The sequence below is a fragment of the Bactrocera dorsalis genome, chromosome 3 (assembly GCF_023373825.1).
Source record: "Bactrocera dorsalis isolate Fly_Bdor chromosome 3, ASM2337382v1, whole genome shotgun sequence".
NCBI classification, from domain to species: domain Eukaryota; kingdom Metazoa; phylum Arthropoda; class Insecta; order Diptera; family Tephritidae; genus Bactrocera; species Bactrocera dorsalis.
The window spans coordinates 15,520,539-15,542,309 of record NC_064305.1 but is presented as its reverse complement, the minus strand read 5'-3'; the positions used below and the strand labels follow the sequence as shown (position 1 = coordinate 15,542,309).

General features: G+C 33.0%; 3 protein-coding genes across 7 annotated transcripts in view; all 3 read right to left on the bottom strand.

Annotated features, from left to right (window-relative positions):
- Positions 1-6,054, bottom strand: part of LOC125777899 (ecdysone receptor-like) — a 79,204-nt gene extending 73,150 nt beyond the window's left edge. For all 3 annotated transcript variants that reach the window (XM_049454050.1, XM_049454049.1, XM_049454048.1), the window contains exon 1: positions 5,415-6,054. In XM_049454050.1, the coding sequence (XP_049310007.1) occupies positions 5,415-6,027 (613 nt within the window). In that variant the 5' untranslated portion in view covers positions 6,028-6,054. The remainder of the gene's footprint in view (positions 1-5,414) is intronic.
- The window catches only part of LOC105226312 (ecdysone receptor), a 319,570-nt gene that overhangs the window by 118,846 nt on the left and 178,953 nt on the right, over positions 1-21,771 (bottom strand). The window lies entirely within an intron of this gene.
- LOC109579531 (nitric oxide synthase-interacting protein homolog) overlaps positions 6,189-21,771 on the bottom strand; it is a 54,297-nt gene continuing 38,714 nt past the window's right edge. Inside the window, exon 2 of one of the 2 annotated variants that reach the window (XM_049454051.1) lies at positions 6,189-6,602. In XM_049454051.1, the coding sequence (XP_049310008.1) occupies positions 6,583-6,602 (20 nt within the window). In that variant the 3' untranslated portion in view covers positions 6,189-6,582. The remainder of the gene's footprint in view (positions 6,603-21,771) is intronic. The other variant, XM_019990279.3, reaches the window with a different exon arrangement.

Sequence of the window (21,771 nt, the reverse complement as noted above, 5' to 3'; positions counted from 1 at the left end):
AGCAAATACACATCATTATTAATAATAAAATATATTATATATGTATGCATTCACGTGTAGGTATGTATATACACTCTTGCATTTCGTTGAGTGAACGCATCGTGTCGCTTAAATGCAAAACTCCTTGAGGTAGGACCGAGCCATCAAAATGAACTGACTAGTACGGTGCAGCACCAAGTGAATGCTGCAGCAACAAGCAAGTGTGGAAAAAATCAAAAACAAATACAAAAAACTCAACGTAGCGTTAAATTGACAGGCAGTCGCATAAACAATGGCAAACAAGCGCACATGAAATTTCAACTCACATGAGCCGTTATGTGCATAAGTAGTATATACATACATATGTGAGCAACGTGCGATGCAAAATGCACTCGAGCGAAGCCGTAGCCATGCCGAAGTGCAATTAGGCGCATGCAAGCCCTGCAGCATACATACATACATACATAGTTGTTGTTGCCCACATTACAAGGAGGGAATGTCATTGCTCGTGCATGGCAAACAGAAATTAAAAATAAACTGGTGAAAAGAGTCAGTACAAGCGAAAACAAAAACAAACATAAAATGCAGAAAATTAAAAGGGAAGCAAAGACAAGAACAACAATGCGAAGAAGTGCAAGAAGAATGCAGTTGCGTGCTGCAAACATTTGGACGGTGGTCGGTCGGTCACCCCTTTTAGGCACAACAACAATACAAAATCAACAACAACAACACGAAATCGACAACAACATCAATATTCAACGTGTGCAACAAGCAAGTATGCAAACATGCGTTGCCAACGAAGAAATGTGTATGCAACAACAAAGGACGGCCAAGCAACCCGCGACAACGAGCCGAAGAAGGCTGCAATAAAAATACACACATACGAATACTACAACGGCGAGACAATAAAGAAGCTACCGAACCGTATGCAAAAATATAAAGTGAAAAGCAAGAGCGAGAAGAAGAGAAAATAATTTTTGCGCACTTGCGACCAGGCAGCGAATTACACGATGTCCTTCATGCTTGCGCAAACGCAGCGCAACACAGCTGGAGACCCTGCCACTGCCGTTGACCGACTGCCATTTACGTCGACGCTCGGCCGTAAGGTGACAATGACATTTGCGCTTTATTGGCACACACAAATTGCATCACTGCATGCACCGTTATGTGTAGGGTTGCAAGCACCGCTATGCCAGTGGTCACGCAGCCGTGCGTACACTGGAACGATCATTGCCGATTCATTGTCGTACGCACGCACACACTCACTCACACATATCGCTGCATGCTTATATGCATATGAGCGGAGAAAACTCGATAACAGTCGAAAAAGGCAACACAAGCAATATTGTTTACGCCCAAACTGCAAGTTCGCTTGCACTTCGTTGCGTTTTATTGCAGTCAGCCGAGCTGCGTTCGTTGATTTTGTGCGCTGCTGTTCCTTAGCCGTTGCGAAAGTCTTCATTCATTCATACATACTGCAATCGTTAGCTGAATTCGTGCGCTCGTGCATGTGCGGGTTCGTTGCATTAACATTGAACTGGAATTGGGTTACTGGCGCAATGTACGAAAATGTTGCTCCTTTTGTACACCCTTGTTGTATGTGGCATTGTTTGCTCGGTGTTTTGGTTTTTGATTTTTCATACACATATACACACATACATAAATGCATGTGTTGTGGCCTAAATTTTGAGGGCAGCTGATGTTGCTGGTGACCTGAATTTGTGAGGACGAGCATCTGAATGTGATCTTGACCTTTTGAAGGTGAATTATATTGTAGGGGTGCTGTTTTCGACTATTGCATATTGCATTGTTGCAAAAGTGTGTGGCGTAAGGATGTATTTTCAAGGTTGTATCTTAATAATTGTAATTTAGAATTAATATGTAATTTTAATTTTAATTATAAGTAACTAAAATTGTTTTTTTGTTTATTTTGTATTTTTTTAATAAATTTTGTTATACAGAAAAAATTGAAAATTAAGTAAAAAATTAAAATTAAATTAATTAATTAGCATTAAATTGATTAATGAGTTAAAAATAATCACTACTTGTAAATGCATTAGTTAATTATAATTAAGTTTTTTTTTTAATTTTAAATATTTTATTTTCTTTTAATTTTAATGAATTATTATTTTTAATTGTATATTAAACTTCAAACATTTTCTTTTTGTAATCTCGAAAAATTTAATAAAAAATAATATTCCAATTTCTAAAAAAAAATGTAAAATTACATTAAAAAAAATAAAATTAAATACAATAATTTTAATTAATTAACATACATATTTTTTTGTAATTTCGAAAAATTTAATAAAAAATAATATTCCAATTTCTAAATACAAATACCCCATATAAAAATTCAAAATAAGTTTTTAATCTCAAACAAAAGCCGTGCTTAAAAACATTATAATTTTTTATTTTATAATTATTTTTTAATAAGTTTTATTTTTAATTAAAAAAAAATTAACATTACATAAAAAACATAAAATTAAATATAATAATTTTAATTATTTAACATATGTATATTAATTCATGAATTAAAAAAATTAACGCATTAGTTTATTATAATTAAATTTTTTAATTATAATTAAATTTGTTTAATTATAATTAATTTGTTTTGTATTTTGTTTCTGATTTTCTAATTTAAAAAATATTAAATTTAATGTAAGTCAGATAAAAACATTAATTAATTTGCTTTAACTAAAAAATTATTAATTAATTATAAAATTATTTTTTTATTTCAAAATCAGAAATTTTTTATCTAAAATTGTATTAACCAATAAAAAAATGATTTTTCAAAACAAAACTTAAAATAAAGGTAAAAGAAGGCAGTATAGACTACATATGTACATACATATACATATAGTATAATATATAGTATACTATTTGGAGCCAAAAATTTATTTTTAATAAAATCAAAGGCCAAAATATTAAATTAAACGAATGTCTTACGAACCAGAAGTCAAATTCGAAACAGACTCTTTTTTTGGGAGGGATCACAGAATAAAGAAAATCCAAAATTTTTCAAAATAAATCGCCGGTTATTAAAGTATGTTAAAGTAAGTTAAATTCTGTAAATTTTTAGTTTTTAATCTATCAAAAAAATGCTTGTTCAAAAAAATCCCCTTAGTTTCCCATACTGAGGCATTTATTTACTTCAAGTACACATCTAACCATAATTAGCAGAATTCACCACAGCTCACACTAAGCTCGCACACTAAGTGCTGATATCGAAGCTTAAACCCATAAAATGCAAAACTCGCTTTGGGCACTTGCTTATTTTGTGCGTACTGTAAGCGCATTAGAGCTATTTGTAGGCAGATAGATAGAAGCAGACAAAAAAGCTTGCGGCAAATTTGCATAATTTCTCGATTTGCATGTATGCCATTAAGCTGTGTGAAATTGATGTGAAACGTCAAATAAAAACTAACAAAAACTAATAGCAGCCAGAAGTGGCACACTTCTTATTTACATATCAATGCTGATAAATAAATATGTCACTATGTACATATGTATGTATATACATACATCGTTTATATAAATAGTAACTGTAAAAACTTTTCCATATGTGCACTTAGAGTCTTTTCACCTCGTCCTTAGCGAAAGTAGTGCACTAGAGCACAGGCGGTCAAGGGCAAATGACTGCATGGCGGTATATATACTATATATTTATGTATGTAATTGTGTTTGTCCATATAGTGAGTGTAGCCTGACTGCACTGCAGCTGAAATGCGCTCATGAACTCTAAGCATAACTCGCTTATATGCATACTAAGAGCATGTACTACATAAAATGTGCTCTGATTATTTTGTATATGAATATTATGTATACATACATATGTACATATATGCCACTAAGTGCAGCTGTTGCATTATACAGCAGGGTCACTGACGTAGCGAAGACGCTGTCAAATCTACAAATCTAAACACCGAATACATGCTATGCCGAGAAATACATACATACATACATATGTAGCCTCGACCTCAAAATCACCGCTAATCCTGCAGCACAGCGGGTGTGCTGCATGTACATTATGACAGCACAGCAGAGGTGCATTTGTGCGTGACAAACGCAGCAACACAACAGATTGCATTCAATCGTTTTTCAATACAAATTTATATTTATTTAGAAGCAGCCAATTTTTGTTACAAAAAAAATTAATTTTATTTTAGAAAATTTTTTAGGTTAGAATTTTTTTTTACCCAAAAATGTATTTTTATACGCTCAGCTTTTGAGACTTCAATGTGAAATTTTGCACACATACTTTTCTATGCAAGAAACTGCTTACTAGTCAGAATCAGTGATGTCTGATCAATATGGGGCATAGCTGCCATATGAACTGATTGATTAAAAACAAGTGCTTGTATGGGAAACTTTCTTATCTGAAAAGATATCATCACGAAATTTGGCACAGCTTATTATCTGAGGCATTGATACAGCTTCCCAGGAAATTATTCAGATCGGAGCACTATAACATATAGCTGCCATACAAACTACGACATCAATGTGAAATTTTGCACACGTACTTTTCTATGCATGAAACTGCTTACTAGTCAGAATCAGTGATGTATGATCAATATGGGGCATAGCTGCCATATGAACTGATTGCTCAAAATCAAGGTCTTGTATGGAAAACTTTTGTATTTTAAAAGATATCATCACGAAATTTGGCATAGGTCTCTGTTCAAAGCAACTTTATAATTTTCCAAAAGAATTTTTTTGTCCAATGCACTATAAAATATAGCTGTCATACAAATTACTCGATCAAAATCAAGCTCTTGTATGGAAAAATGATGTATTTGACGAGATATCTTAACGAAATTTGGCATAGAGCATTCTCGAAGGCTACAATTATCTCAGAAATTATTCCGATCGGACTAATATAACATATAGCTGCCATACAAACTAACCGATCAAAATCAAGTTCTTGTATGGAAAACTTTTGTATTTTAAAAGATATCATCACGAAATTAAGCGAGGATCATTTTCCGAAATATCACTACAATTTTCCTAGAAATTTTTTTGATCGGAGCACTATAGCATATAGCTGTCATACAAACTACTCGATCAAAATCAAGCTCTTGTATGGAAAAATTATATATTTGACAAGATATTTTGACGAAATTTGGCACAGCTTATTTTCTATGACAGCGCTATCATTTCCCCACAAATTATGCAGATCGGAGCACTATAGCATATAGCTGCCATACAAACCAACCGATCAAAATCAATCTAAAGATATTTTTTGCACCCTTTTAAGCTATAATAAGACTACTTTTGAGCATATAATACCTTCGATAACTTTTTTTTCTTGTTTTATATTGAATTTGCCAAACATTTTAAATTTTAGGATTTTTTATAATTTTTTATAATTACAAATTTCGTTTTTTTTCCATAAAAACATTGAGTTTACCATAAACCAAAACCTTTTCGTCACTTACCTGACGATATTGAATTTGCCGAATCGCTACGCGGCGTATGCTGTTGCATGTTGAGTCCATTATGTTGCATGCCTGCATTTGCACCCAACACACTACCCATCAAACCATTAATTAGACCCTGATTTAATGTTGCATGCAACATATTTGTGTTGTTGTTGTTATTAATATTTAAATTATTATTATTGTTATTATTCTGTGCGTTTTGTTGATTGCCGAGATGCCCATTGCTCAGCTGATTGCCATGGCCCATTACACCGCCGCCGCCACCGCCAGCGCCATGACCAAAATTCGCGCCATTTGTGTTATTGCCAGCGCCATTGACATTCATATTGTTTATGCCACCACCCAAAGGTGGCAACGGTATTATTGTGGTTTGTGGCGGCAGCAGCGCAGCGCAACCATGTGCCGCGGTGATCACGCTATGGCCACCGTGTCCATTGAATGCGGCATCATACCAAAGATCTTGTTCACCATAAACGGGTGAGTCGAGCGGTGAGGGCGACAAAGCCGTGCTGAGCACGAGCCCGTTGGAGGATGAGCTCACTTCGGTGGAGGATTCTTCCAGCATGCGAAAGGCGAAACCGCCGTTATTCGACCAACGTCGCTTCATCATTGTTGTTCGGCCAGTCAAGTTGTTGAAGTTTGATTGGGTTGTGTATGTGTGTGTGTGGGTGTGTATTTGGTAGACACGTTGTTCACTTGTAAGCGTAGTTTGCGCTGCACAGCAGACTTGTAAAACTACTTTTTTAAACACTTTTTTTGAAAAATGATTATTGTGTGTAAATTTTGCTTTTTTGAGAATTTATATTTTTTAATAATAATATTTCACTGTTTGTTTTCTAGTTTCATTACTTTTTGCGTACTAATTTGTGCACGAAATACATGCTTGCGTTTTATAATTTTGCACTTGAATATTTGCTTGTTAAATTGCATGCATTTATTTCAAATCTAAAATCAATAATGAAAAATAAATGTTTTTAAATTAAAATGAAAGCTCAAAACTCGTCGTTTTACTGCTGAAATATTCGTAAAATTTTAATATTCGCAAAAATTCTGTGGCTTGTGTGTGTGTGTGTGTATGTTTGTGCGTATAAATCGACCTCAAAAAGTTTTATTTGTATAGCTGTTTCTGCATTAGCTTCAAACAAGCTCATTTGTTTGTTTGTATTTAAAATGCGCGCTTTGTCACTGAAATGAGACACAAAAAGAGAAAGAGATGGGAGAGATGTAGGCATAAGTTAGAGAAATCCAATCAAGTTTTAAACTGCTTTCTTTGCATTTTTTTGTACATACTTTTTCTTGTTTAATGGCACTTGAACTGGTTGAACATTATTTTTGAATTCTTTCGAAATTTTTTTATCAAACTCTCCTTATATAATTTTTTCAAAAATCATATTAAATTTAATTTTGTATTTTGCGCATGTTATTGGTACTTTGTTGTTACATTTATAATATGGATTGGAGTACTGGTTTGAAAAAAAGTACTGAGACTCAAAACTACTTTTTTTTCCAAAAAGGGGGAAAAAATTTAATTAATTTTTAATAATTTTTATTAATTAATTTTTAGTTTTTTTTATAAATTAATTTTTAATTTTTTTTTTATATTTAAAATAAAAATTAAATATCATTTTGTACTTTTATTTTTTATTTGTTTATTATTATCCTTTTTTGTATTTTTATTTTTTTTAAATTGTTTGTTTAATTTTTTTATTTGTTTTTAATTCCTTTTAATTAAAAAATTTAAGATTTCATTTTTTTATTAATTAATTAAAATTTAATTTTTAATTTTTTGTTTTGATAATTTTTAAATACAATTTTTTTTTAATTGTTTATTTTTTTGTATTATATTTTTATTTTTTTAATTCTTTGTTTAATTTTTTTATTCCTTTGTAATTCTTTTTAATTTAAAAACATTTAACCCTGTTTCAATTTTTAAATTTTTTTGTTTGGTTTTATTGGTACTTTGTTGGTACATTTCATACATGGAATGGAAATAATTTTTTGAAAAAGAATAATAATAATGAGTTTTAAAATAAAAATTATTTTTTTAATTTTCTTAAATTTACAAAAAAACAAATTAATTAGTTTTTAAATTTATTAATAACAAGCAAAGCATCAAAATAAAAACTAAATTTAGAAAATATGCAAAAAGATTTAATTTATTAATTGTTAACTAATTTTATTTAATTAAATTTAATTAACTTTGACTATTTTTTATTAAATTTAATTAGTTTTTAATTTAATTTTCTTATTAGATGTTTAGTTTGTTTAATTTTTTTTAATTTTTTCTATTTAATTATATTTTTGTTTATTTGGAAAAACAATTTTCAATTTGGTTTTAATTTTTAAACATTTCTATTTTTTTTATTTTGTTTACATTTCTTAATTGAATTAAATTTTAATTTTTTTTAATTAAATAACTTTTTTAATATTTAATTTTTTTGTATTTTTTTTTTTATTTTTTAAACGAACTTTTTTAATTTTTTTTTTCTGTATATATTATTTTTATTTTTAATACTTTTAAGTAAAAAATCCGAAAACCAAATCAATTAATATTTATTTTTTAAATCTAATATTTTTTCAGTTCTTTCGACTAAACCAAATGTTTTTCATTATTGATTTTTCGATTTTTACCATATAGTTTTCTATCAATTTACATAAATATTCAAATGCACATTAAATTTGCTTCGCTTAAAGCTTGCTTACCCAGCGAACCTACCCAAAAGAGTTGCATGCCTCTGTAGGCAGCTTTTGGTTAATAACCATTTTTTAACTTAAATACACATAATGTACATATGTACGTATATGCAAACGAGCACAAATTAATTCAACTATTTTTAAGTTGCCTAAAAACCTTCGCCTTACTAACGGCAAATGATAACCAGCCTAAGATTTCGTTGAGAATACAACTAGCATCAACACAGCTGTTGAGCCAAGGCAACCGGTTTAATTCTAATACATATGCAAGTATTTGTCATATGCGCATTAATTAAAATTAAAACCAATCACAAATAAAAAAAAAACATTCGAAGAGTAGGCCAAGTACGAGGCCGTTATGTGTGCTTTAGAATACCAGCGGCTGTTGGGAAAAAACGAAAAATGCTACAGCAGGCTGTAGAGCATAAAATTGATACTGTTGTCATATACTATAGTAAAGCGTTTCACAAGTTCATATTCAGATTTTGTGTGTTTGAAGTTAGCCAATATGTGAGCATTGAAAATTCATCCCAGTTCTAGTTATTCATTCAACGACTCGTAAAACAGCCTTTCCAGAAAAAGGCATAAAAGGCATTCAAAGGTTTGGCAGTACGCTATCTTATAAAGTCCTTACAAATAAGCGCATATCTCCGAAACTATTTGCCGGATCAATTTTAAATTTTCAGAGAATATTCTCAACTGTACATTTATTTGATACATAAGACAAAAAAATTATTTTTTGAAATCCACAAGTACATATAACCCCTTAAGATAAACCATTTGCAATATTCTAATCAGTGGCAAGTAAAATTTCACAACATATTCGTTTACAGAATAAAAAAAAAAAATAAAAAAAATTGCAAATAAAACTAAAATACGCCCCTGAAAGTTCAACCAACTTGTTGATTGGCAATTTCCAAAAAGAAATGCGAAAAGTCACCGAATTAAAATTAGTAACGCACTCGACAAACGTCTCTAGCTGACACATCACAGAAATGTGCGAAAATACAAATTTCGCGCATTTAAAAATACAGCGTTTAGAACAAGACAGCAAAATAAAAGCGATTTCTAAAAATGTTTCAGCAAAATTTACATTACGAAAAAAAGCGCTGCCAAATCACCGAAATATAATTAAGGAACTGCTGCTACGCCACATAAAAGCGCGCCGCTGTCTAACGCCAATCCGATTGGCTGCCATTTTATTGCTGCACTGCAAGCAAGTGTCATTCGCGAACTCGTTCACGAAAATACACGAAATTTTAAGTACATACGTGCAGATGCTAACTGAGTGCACGAAGGTGTGTGTAGATATTAGTACGTTTTTTTTGGACAGGCCTTATACATATATTTTAATTCGTCTATTTGATACCGAGTAGCAGCGAAAAAGCGTTCGCTGCTTGCATTACTCGTACAAGTAGCTGCATATGTAGTATGTGATATGCATATACTTATGTACATATGTGCATGTGCATATACTTATGTATAGTAGGTATGCAATGAAAGGTGTGTGATTTTTATTTGTGTGTTATTAAACGCGTTCAAGGTTAAACTGACGCTGACGCATTAATTAGAATGAAATTGCACTCGCTGTTTGCGAAGACGTTGAACTTTTCGTAGACGAAAAGAAAAAAATATTTGAAGTAAATAAAGAAAAATTTAAAAAATTATAAAAAATGGAAAAAATTAAAAAAAAATATAATAGAATATATTAAAAATAATAAAAAAATAAATAAAAATATTAAAAATAATTTGGAAAAAATTTAAATAAAATAATTAAAAAAAATATTAAAAAAACAAATATTAAAAAAAAAAAATAAAAATAATAATAATTTTAAAATATTTAAATGAATTAAAAAAAGTAATATTTATATAAATTATTTAAGAAAAAAATTAATAAAAAATTATACAACAAAAGTTTAAATAACAAAAATAAAATATACAAAATGGAATTAAATTTAAAAAAACATTAAATAAAATAAAATAAGTTCAAAAAAATTTTAAAAAATGTAAAATTATTATCAAAATAAAAATTAAAAAAAAATAATATAAATACTTAAGAAAAAATTAAAAAAAAAATTAATATAAATACTTAAGAAAAAATTAAAGAAAAAAAATTTATAAAAAAAATAATGAATCACAAAAGTTTAAATAAAAAAATTTAAGAAACAAAACGAATAAGATAGCAACAATAACGCGTAAAACCAACATAAAAAATATTTTTATTTTTTTTTATTTTTTTAAGCTCTCACGTTTTGACCTATACTGAGTATCATTTACTTTTCTAAGTACATACATATGTATGTATGTACATATATAGTATATAGTATATGTAATTGTTGCTACCAAAATTGTCAACTGCTGTGTATGATTAAGTTCTTTTTTATGGCAAATTAAATCTAATTACACTCTAATTTTTGCTGACTAAATGCTGTTGTTTTATTTTATTAAGTGATGACACATAGCAAAAATTTTGGCTACATATAATTTGCTAAATTTTCGTATCACGTTGTTGAGTTCAACACTCAGGTGGTTGTTATGTTAGAAATGTCTTGTTGATCTATCGATCTAGCACATAGTCATTCACCTTGTGCGCACTAGCGTATTTCACATTTTTGCGAAAATGTGACGTGGCTGTTAGTGTACATTTATGTATATAATTGTATGTACGTACATATATAAGCTATAGTATGTATGTGTATACTTAATTAATTATCATATCATTTTATATATAATATTTGTTTGTAAAAAACTGAAGTTTTGTTTTCACAAGTCCCTTTTATGCTTGACTGCAGCCAATTTTTATTTTAATGCAATAAATAAAATAAAAACAACAAAAAACGTTAACTTCGACTGCATCGAAACTAAAACACCCTACACACGTGCATTTCTTATTGGTAACGAAAGTTAAAAGGTATGAAAAGTAGTTTATCCTGATTTTTTTTGGTCAATTTGTATGGCAGCTATATGCTCTAGTTACCTAATCTGTACGAATATATTCTCAGATAGTTACATTCTCTGCGAAAACAATCCATGTTAAATTTCGTGAAGATATCTTGTCAAACAAAAAAGTTTTTTCATATAAGAACTTGTTTTTGATTGATCAGTTTGTATGACAGCCATATGCTATAATCGCCTGATCTGCACAAAATGTTTGAGAATTATGGAATTATTTATAGAAATTATACATGCTAAATTTCGTAAAGATATCTTGTCAAATGAAAGAGTTTTCCATATAAGAACTTGCTTCTGATTGATAAGTTTGTATGACAGATATTTGCTAAAGTCGTCCGATCTGCACAAAATATTTAGAGATTTTAGCGTTGCCTTCAGCAATAATTCATGCCAAATTTCATGAAGATATATTTTCAAATAAAAAAGTTTTCCATACAATAACTTGAATTTTTGTGAACAACTTGTATGACAGCTACATTAGGGTGATTCAAAAAAAAAATTTTTGTTTTTTTTTTATTGGTACTCGGAAAAATGGGTTCCTAGACACCTCTAAGAAATCCTCTCCAAATATGAGTTTTTAATTGTAACGGGAAGGTCCTCCGCCTAACGGTTTTCTATTTTTTCTTATTATCAGATAGAAAAATTTATATCTCGCTTCCAACTACTTGAAAAAATATCTTGTTAATTAGGTTTTGTAGGAAATTGAATGCTCTAAAATATGGTCTCTTATGATTTTTTCGTAAACCCAACCGTTTAAAAGATATTAACAGTTGAACTTTGATTATTTTTGGTAAAATTTTTTATTTCTTATTAATTTTATAACTCAATGAAAAAAAATTATTATGAATAGGTTTTTGGAGAGGATTTCTTAGAGGTGTCTAGGAACCTGTTTTTCACAGAACCAAACGAAAAAAAAATTTTTTTTTTTGATCCACCCTAATATGCATTGATGTTTGACGATGAATATCTCGTAAACGCTTAACTTAATCGAAAAATCATAGTAGACCATTTTTATAGAGCAGTAAATTTCCTACAAAACTATGTGTTTCATCATTCATAATAATTTTTTTTCATTGAGTTATAAAATTAAGAAGAAATAAAGAATTTTTCCAAAAATAGTCAAATTTCAACCGTTAATATCTTTTAAACGGTTGGGTTTACGAAAAAATCATAAGAGACCATATTTTAGAGCATTCAATTTCCTACAAAACCTAATTAACAAGATATTTTTTCAAGTAGTTGGAAGCGAGATATAAATTTTTCTATCTGATAATAAGAAAAAATAGAAAACCGTTAGGCGGAGGACCTTCCCGTTACAATTAAAAACTCATATTTGGAGAGGATTTCTTAGAGGTGTCTAGGAACCCATTTTTCCGAGTACCAATAAAAAACAACAAAATTTTTTTTTTTTGAATCACCCTAAGCTACATATATGTTATAATGGTCCGACATCGGCGATTTCGACAAATTGGCAGTTTTTTGGGAAGAAAATGTTATATACCAAATTTCATATTCATATCTGAAAAACTAATGTACTTGCAATATATCATACAAAAGAGCACACACAAATCCGAAATATTCAAAAATATCCACCTTAGAGTAAACTGATCAAGGCAAGGCTATTAACGCATAGATCAATCACGCACGAAGCCGGTGCATTTTAAAGGCGCGACGATGCACTCGAAAGGCGTCGTAGTACCAGACAATTTACCCAACTTGTAACTTATCATTGCCAAGGCGCCATTAAATACATATAAGCTTATGTAAGCGGTGATATGTTACGCTCGAAGCGGATATGTTTATGGCACATAACACAAATGAGCGCACAACACCTACTTTATTATATATGTATGTATGTACATGTTGAGAATTTACGCGCTTAAAGTAATTGTCGTAAATACATACATACAAAGATACATGTGTAACATTGTATGCGGCGCGTTCTCCAAGCGTAAACAAGCAAATTGTAAAAACAAATATGAAGTAGTGGAAAAGTGACAAGTAAATAAGTCAGAGTGCGTATATATTACAGAGCGTAGTATAGGTATGACAGGAAAAGTCAACAGACTTATCACAACAATGGACGCTGGTAGAGCAAGAGCGTGCAAGTGTAGATATGGCTAAGCAAACATTACAAAGCTTACGAAGTCTATTTAGTGTATGGATGAATGAAGCTAATGCGCTGCAACAACATTTAGTTTTTAAGCGAAACTTAGGTTTTTATTTATTTTTCTATATTTATCTTTAGTGTCTAGTATATACATTACATTTAGCATTAGAATAATGCTCGGTTCAAAATATTTTTGCTTGGCGAAGCTCTCACACGCCCACAAAGTGCGTGGAAGTTGAATTTTTCCGCGTATTTATGAGTATAACAGATAATTAATAAAAATTAATAAAAGGTCAAAAATTAATAAACATTAATTAATTAAATATTAAATATATTTGTAAAAAAATATTCAAATCTTTTAATTAAATAAAAATTAAGAAAATTAATAATTTTTATTATAATAATTATTTTTTTATTGCATTAATTTAATAATTTGTTATTATTATTATTTTAAATTTTATTAATTAATTAAATTTTTTTATTATTTTTTGTAATAACTAATTTTTAATTTTATTAATTAAACCACAATTTTTTTATTCACAGTAGGAAATTCGCAATCCCGTACTTCATATTTGTATAACTTTATAATTTTAATTTTATTAATTAATTAAATTTTTTTACTTTTTTAATAATGCATTTGAATTTTAACTATTATTTTTCATTAATTGATTAATTTTTATAATTTTTTTTTTAATTTTTATTAGTAAATTAAATTTTTTAATTATTTTATTTTATTAATACTAAAACTACAACAACAACAACAACTTGGTATAAGGGAACTGTGGGATGGCATTTCAAACTCCTTACGTACAGCTGCAACCGAAACCATTGGTTTTCGGAAAGTGCAAAAGAACAGCTGGTACGACGAGGAGTGCCGTGTCGCAGCGGAGAGAAAACAGGCTGCCTACCTCGCAACGTTACGATCGACCATAACACGTGCGGGATGGGACAGATACCGAGAGTTGAAGAGGGAAGCGAGACGCATTTGCAGACAGAAGAAAAAAGAGGCCGAAATGCGTGAGTACGAACAGCTTGATAAGCTGGCCGACAGGGGTAATGCTCGAAAATTCTACGAGAAAATGCGGCGGCTTACAGAAGGTTTCAAGACCGGAGCATACTCCTGTAGAACCCCCAAAGGTGATCTAGCCACCGATGCCCAGAGCATACTTAGATTATGGAGGGAACACTTCTCCAGCCTGCTGAATGGCAGTGAACACATAACACCAGGAGAAGGCGAACCCGATACCCCAATCGATGACGATGGAGCAGACGTTCCATTACCCGGCCATGAAGAAGTTCGAATAGCAATTGCCCGCCTGAAAAACAACAAAGCGGCAGGGGCCGACGGATTGCCGGCCGAGCTATTCAAACACGGCGGCGAAGAACTGATAAGGAGAACTGATAAGGAGCATGCATCAGCTTCTTTGCAAAATATGGTCGGATGAAAGCATGCCCAACGATTGGAATTTAAGTGTGCTATGCCCAATCCATAAAAAAGGAGACCCCACAATCTGCGCCAACTACCGTGGGATAAGCCTCCTCAACATCGCGTACAAGGTTCTATCGAGCGTATTGTGTGAAAGATTAAAGCCCACCGTCAACAAACTGATTGGACCTTATCAGTGTGGCTTCAGACCTGGTAAATCAACAACCGACCAGATATTCACCATGCGCCAAATCTTGGAAAAGACCCGTGAAAGAAGAATCGACACACATCACCTCTTCGTCGATTTTAAAGCTGCTTTCGACAGTACGAAAAGGAGCTGCCTTTATGCCGCAATGTCTGAATTTGGTATCCCCGCAAAACTAATACGGCTGTGTAAACTGACATTGAGCGGGACCAAAAGCTCCGTCAGGATCGGGAAGGACCTCTCCGAGCCGTTCGATACCAAACGAGGTTTCAGACAAGGCGACTCCCTATCGTGCGACTTTTTCAATCTGCTGCTGGAGAAAATTATTAGAGCTGCAGAACTGAACCGAGCAGGTACAATCTTTTATAAGAGTGTACAGCTGCTGGCGTATGCCGATGATATTGATATCATCGGTCTCAACACCCGCGCCGTTAGTTCTGCTTTCTCCAGACTGAACAAGGAAGCAACGCAAATGGGTCTGGCAGTGAACGAGGGCAAGACGAAATATCTCCTGTCATCAAACAAACAGTCGTCGCACTCGCGACTTGGCACTCACGTCACTGTTGACAGTCATAACTTTGAAGTTGTAGATAATTTCGTCTATTTAGGAACCAGCGTTAACACCACCAACAATGTCAGCCTTGAAATCCAACGCAGGATTACTCTTGCCAACAGGTGCTACTTCGGACTGAGTAGGCAATTGAAAAGTAAAGTCCTCTCTCGACGAACAAAAACCAAACTCTATAAGACGCTCATAATTCCCGTCCTGCTATATGGTGCAGAGGCTTGGACGACGACAACAACCGATGAGTCGACGTTGCGAGTTTTCGAGAGAAAAGTTCTGCGAAAGATTTATGGTCCTTTGCGCGTTGGCCACGGCGAATATCGCATTCGATGGAACGATGAGCTGTACAAGATATACGACGACATTGACATAGTTCAGCGAATTAAAAGACAGCGGCTACGCTGGCTAGGTCATGTTGTCCGGATGGATGAAAACACTCCAGCTCTGAAAGTATTCGACGCAGTACCCGCCGCGGGAAGCAGAGGAAGAGGAAGACCTCCACTCCGGTGGAAGGACCAAGTGGAGAAGGACCTGGCCTCGCTTGGAATATCCAATTGGCGCCACGTAGCGAAGAGAAGAAACGACTGGCGCGCTGTTGTTGACTCGGCTATAATCGCGTAAGCGGTGTCTACGCCAGTAAAGAAGAAGAAGAAAACTAAACTACTTTTTTATTAATTTTTATTAATTTTTTAATTATTTTATATTTTAATAATTAAAATATACAATTAATTTTTAAACCAATTTGGGGAGATCGATGATCATTTTTTAAATTATTTTTTTAATAACAATAGAAAATTCACAGCTCTGTACTTCATATTCGTATAACTTTACATTTTCTGTTAAAATTAAAAATAATGCTTGGCAGGCTTTCTCTTCACGTTTTCCTCCTACTCTCACTAATCTACATGTGTCTTAAACCCCAAAGAGTCTATTGAAGACTAATAATTTGCTTTGTAGTCAACTGCACCCAACTAATTGTCAAGCAGGCCTAATCGCCAGCATTACAGAATGACAACATTAACTGCAGCAATTAAAGGACCACCCATACTGTAAAAGAACAAATAACAACAAAAAATTCTTGTAAATATTTTAATTGCACTGGTTATTTGCAATTCGCGTGCAACAGCACGCAAATAAATATTTCATACAAGAATATCTCTGCTACAATTACAGCGAATGAGATTTTTACACTCATCAGCCCAGCTGTTAACGAGATAGTGGTCATTATCAGTGGCGTCTCTCACATATTGTGTTTGCCGTTCAGATTACAGTTGTGCATGTAATGCTGATATTAATATGATTTTATTGTTGTTGCTCATGCTAAACAATGGTAGGCATTACAGTAGACTTATAATATTTTCTTTCAGTATATTTTATAAATTAATTACACATACAATTTTTTATTGTTGTTGTTGTTGGATTTTTATTTATTTTTTTTATGCTTGCCAATGACGAGTGCAATGACAAGATAGCGTTAATAGCTGGCAATCCGGCCCACACACAGCCCAAGCGGGCAATCACATATAATAATTTCCAACTAACAGAACGCTACAACAACGCCAAAGCAGCGCACAGCGCGAACTAGTCATTTGGGGTGCGTCTACAGTAGATAAAGTTGCTGCGGCGGGCGCTGCATCCAATGATTTAATTGCTGGTGCAGCAGTGAACAGCTGTTTGGCTGTAAAATGCATGTACATACATATGTATATACATACATAAATATATATAATATATATACTCCATATATATGTATGTATGTATATAATATATGCCGAGCATCACTATAAGCATGCACTGTTGCATTTGTTGCTGCGCTTCGCGTCACTGTAACTGCAGCGCCGCGTACGTTTCTCTTCACAGTGAGGAGAGTGAGCACTTATGTATGTACTCGTATGTACTATATATTCAATATACAGCGTTTGTATGCGCCCAATTGTCGGTTGAGAAATGAGGTTAAGGTTAATGTGCGCATTTCTCACAACTGACACTGTCTCGTTTGTTTATTTGTATTGTACATACTATTATTAAATACTTTAATTAATTGTAAGTGGCTAATGCAATATTTTCTCTAGCTATTAAGTGAGCAATTTGCATAATATTGCAGTAGCAGCGGCGCAACGCTCTCGCACGCGCATCGCCAGTGTGCATTAACCTTTCGGCAATTGTTTTGCCATTGCAAAGTGCAAAGTAAATGCGTGTTTATGAGTTTAATTACATTAGAATTTTTACTATTTGGAATTAAGTGAAGCGGTGCGCGAATGTGAATATTTATAGGAATATGCAAAAATTACGAAAAGTTGTGAGAGAATTATAGTTTTTAAAAGGAAAAAATAAAAAATGGTAATTTTTATTTTATGTTTGGGAAATTTGTTAATATTTTTGGTAGACAAATGGAAAGTGGCAATTATTTGCCGCTACCGGACGAGAAAATAAGAAGCTTGGAACCAAAAACTTCATTTTTAACGCATAGTTTGTATGACAGCTATATGTAAAAGTGGTCCGATCTGAAGAATTTGCTTGAAGATTATAGAATTTTACTGGAAAATAATTTGTGCCAAATTTCGTGAAGATATCTCATCAAATAAAAACGTTTTCCATAGAGGAACTTGATTTTGTCCAATCAGTTTGTACGGCAGCTATATGCTATAGACGTCCGATCTGAACGATTTCTTTGGAGAATGTGCAGATGCCTTCAAGAATAATCTCCACCAAATTTCAGGAAAATATCTCATCAAATAAAAAAGTTTTCCATAGAAGAACTTAATTCTAACCGGCCAGTTTGTATGGCAGCTATATGCTATAGTGAAGCGATATCGACGATTCCACCAACGAAGCAGTTTCTTGAGGAGAAAAGAACGTGTGCAAAATTTCAGAACGATATCTCAAAAACTTGAAATGAAATCTACGGGAAAAAATTAGAAGGAGAAGCGGAAAATTACTGACTGAGAGAAAAAAGCCTCTAACCAACAATGAGTTAGTAGGTGGTCAGCATAAAGGAAGCAGCTTGATTTGTCCTTCAAACGACGGAAACTGTGTTCCTACAACTTGAAGGACATAAAGCAAAAATATACAGCAGTAGACAAGTGAAGCTGCTAATGGAAAGTGCTGAACACAGCTTGAGTCTACTAAAACAAAAATAAATTTAAAAAAAAGACTCAAGTGGATTAAGAAAAATATGTATGTATATACAAACAAATTCATACATATGTATATATGTATGTATGTATGTGCTGCCAACAAGGATTTATAATAACACATGGTTAATTATAAGGAAGAGTACGCACATGTCGTCAAGCAAGCAGCGATACTATGACGAAAGCTGTAAAGTAACGGGTGATTTTTTTGAGGTTAGGATTTTCATGCATTAGTATTTGACAGATCACGTGGGATTTCAGACATGGTGTCAAAGAGAAAGATGCTCAGTATGCTTTGACATTTCATCATGAATAGACTTACTAACGAGCAACGCTTGCAAATCATTGAATTTTATTACCAAAATCAGTGTTCCGTAATCCGCTTTTTTATCGACAAATTTTGTTCAGCGATGAGGCTCATTTCTGGTTGAATGGCTACGTAAATAAGCAAAATTGCCGCATTTGGGGTGAAGAGCAACCAGAAGCCGTTCAAGAACTGCCCATGCATCCCGAAAAATGCACTGTTTGGTGTGGTTTGTACGCTGGTGGAATCATTGGACCGTATTTTTTCAAAGATGCTGTTGGACGCAACGTTACGGTGAATGGCGATCGCTATCGTTCGATGCTAACAAACTTTTTGTTGCCAAAAATGGAAGAACTGAACTTGGTTGGCATGTGGTTTCAACAAGATGGCGCTACATGCCACACAGCTCGCGATTCTATGGCCATTTTGAGGGAAAACTTCGGACAACAATTCATCTCAAGAAATGGACCCGTAAGTTGGCCACCAAGATCATGCGATTTAACGCCTTTAGACTATTTTTTGTGGGGCTACGTCAAGTCTAAAGTCTACAGAAATAAGCCAGCAACTATTCCAGGTTTGGAAGACAACATTTCCGAAGAAATTCGGGCTATTCCGGCCGAAATGCTCGAAAAAGTTGCCCAAAATTGGACTTTCCGAATGGACCACCTAAGACGCAGCCGCGGTCAACATTTAAATGAAATTATCTTCAAAAAGTAAATGTCATGAACCAATCTAACGTTTCAAATAAAGAACCGATGAGATTTTGCAAATTTTATGCGTTTTTTTTTTAAAAAAAGTTATCAAGCTCTTAAAAAATCACCCTTTACTACTGGAGCACCATAATCTAGAAAGGGAACTCTAAGCACAGAAAACAATAAAAAACTAAAACAAAAGCATGTAGTCTAAAACAGCAGAGTAACAGTGGGTGGCAAATGGCTGCGAAGCGGTTAAGTGCTAAGGCCAACTTTGCAGGCCGCCAATGAGCATGGAGTGTGAATCAGCGCGCCAAAAGGGAAATGGCGAAATACTTAAGAATAATTTTGATTGCTTTGCACAAACAACTGACTGGCCGCCTGCTTAATTGACTTTGTTGTTCACTGTGTGTGGCGTGGTCTCAAAATGGAGCAGTTGGAAAGTTACCGAGGTGACATAATTTTCGCATAAAAGGAAAATGTGAAAAATATGTCAAAGCCACACGGACACTGGGCAGTGGTAAAAGCTTTTAATTAATAGAGCTGCTGCTGAGTCTTCAAGTACGTAGGTTTTGTTTTTGTTTTGTTTTGAAGTGGCTACGGAGTGGAGTGCAAAGCGATGATGAAGGCTAATTAAGATTGCCAGCACCGAGCCACACAAAACAGTCAATACTGAGCGAGTATTTTTTTACTATGGCAAAACCTCAGATCGTTGGTGCGTTAACGCGTTTCGTACAAAAACAAAACAGAAAATCAAAAAAAAAAAATTAATCATACGAAGTTAAAAATCTGGAGACACAAAGTGCGCGTAATAAAAAACACTCGTAAAAATTATAAGCAAATGGAAGGCAATAAGGCGATGTAAGGTAAACAGTTGATAAAAAAGTGTTGTAAATGTGAAAATAAAAGAATTAGAATAAAAAATACGGCAGAATAAATGTAAAAAAAGAAAAAAAACATTAACTTCGGTTGCGCTGAAGCTATAATACCCTACACGACTGTATTTCTTATAGCATAAAAGGGTTTAAAAGATATCTAGCTTGATTTTGAGCAATCTGTTTGTATGACAGCTTCATGTTTAAGTGGTCCGATGTGAACAATTTCTACCGAGGTAATGCCGCTACTTTGGATAATCAGCCATGCCAAATTTCGTGCAGATATCTCTTCAACTAAAAATGTTTTCTGTACAAGAACTTAATTTTGACCGCTCGGTTTGTATGACAGCTATATGTTTTAGTGGTCCAATTCCAACAATTTTTACGAAGCTTGTAGCCCTGACTTAGGCAATAATAAATGCCAAATTTCATGAAAATATCTTATCAAATAAAAATTTTTCCTGTACAAGAACTTGATTTTGACCGGTCAGTTTGTATGGCAGCTATATGTTATAGTGATCCGATGTGAACAAATTCTTCGGAGATTAAGCCGCTGTTTTGGATAATGAGTCATGCCAAATTTCGTGAAGATATCTCTTCAACTAAAAATGTTTCCCGTACAAGGACTTGATTTTGACCGGTGAGTTCGTATGGCAGCTGTATGCTATAGTGATCCGATCTAAGCAATTTCTCGGGAGATTGCATCATTGCTGTCGACAATACTCTGTGTCAAATTTCGTGGAGATATCTCATCAAATGGGCTTTCACAGAAGCAATTGATTCCGATCGTTCTGGTCCGATATTGGCGGTTCCGAAAAAAAGGCAGTCTCTTAGGGAGCACAGAATATAAAGAGAAACAGATAATAACCCTGTTCAGGGTATAATAAATAAATAATCGAATATACTGAACTTGCGCCACTTAATAAAATCAAAAGTCAACGAATTTTGAAGCCGGTATACGATCACAAACTGGCTAGTGAGTATGTTTTTACTTTTTTTTATGATAAACAAGCACTTTAAGCAAGAATTAAGGCTTTTAGTTATACTATAATAAAAAATTCACCATCGAAACCAAAAAGCAGCGATTTAAAGACAATGTAATGCTGATCAACTGTTGAGAATCACCTACAAGGCGAGCGCAGGCGAAGAGGTGAGCTTTATCCATCAGTGTAATCAGTCAAAAGTCCAACAGATTGCAGAACACTGTAATAGCATCGAAAATTCTACAATTACAAGAAAATTTTACAACAACACAAAAAATTCTACAACTAAGTATACAAACATAATAACTAAAGCTTTCATTTCAAGCCGACGTTAATGATGATCATCACGCTCACGATCACTCAACACAGCTAAGAGTTTTTACAAAGTCTAGAAATAATAATAAAAACCAGCGA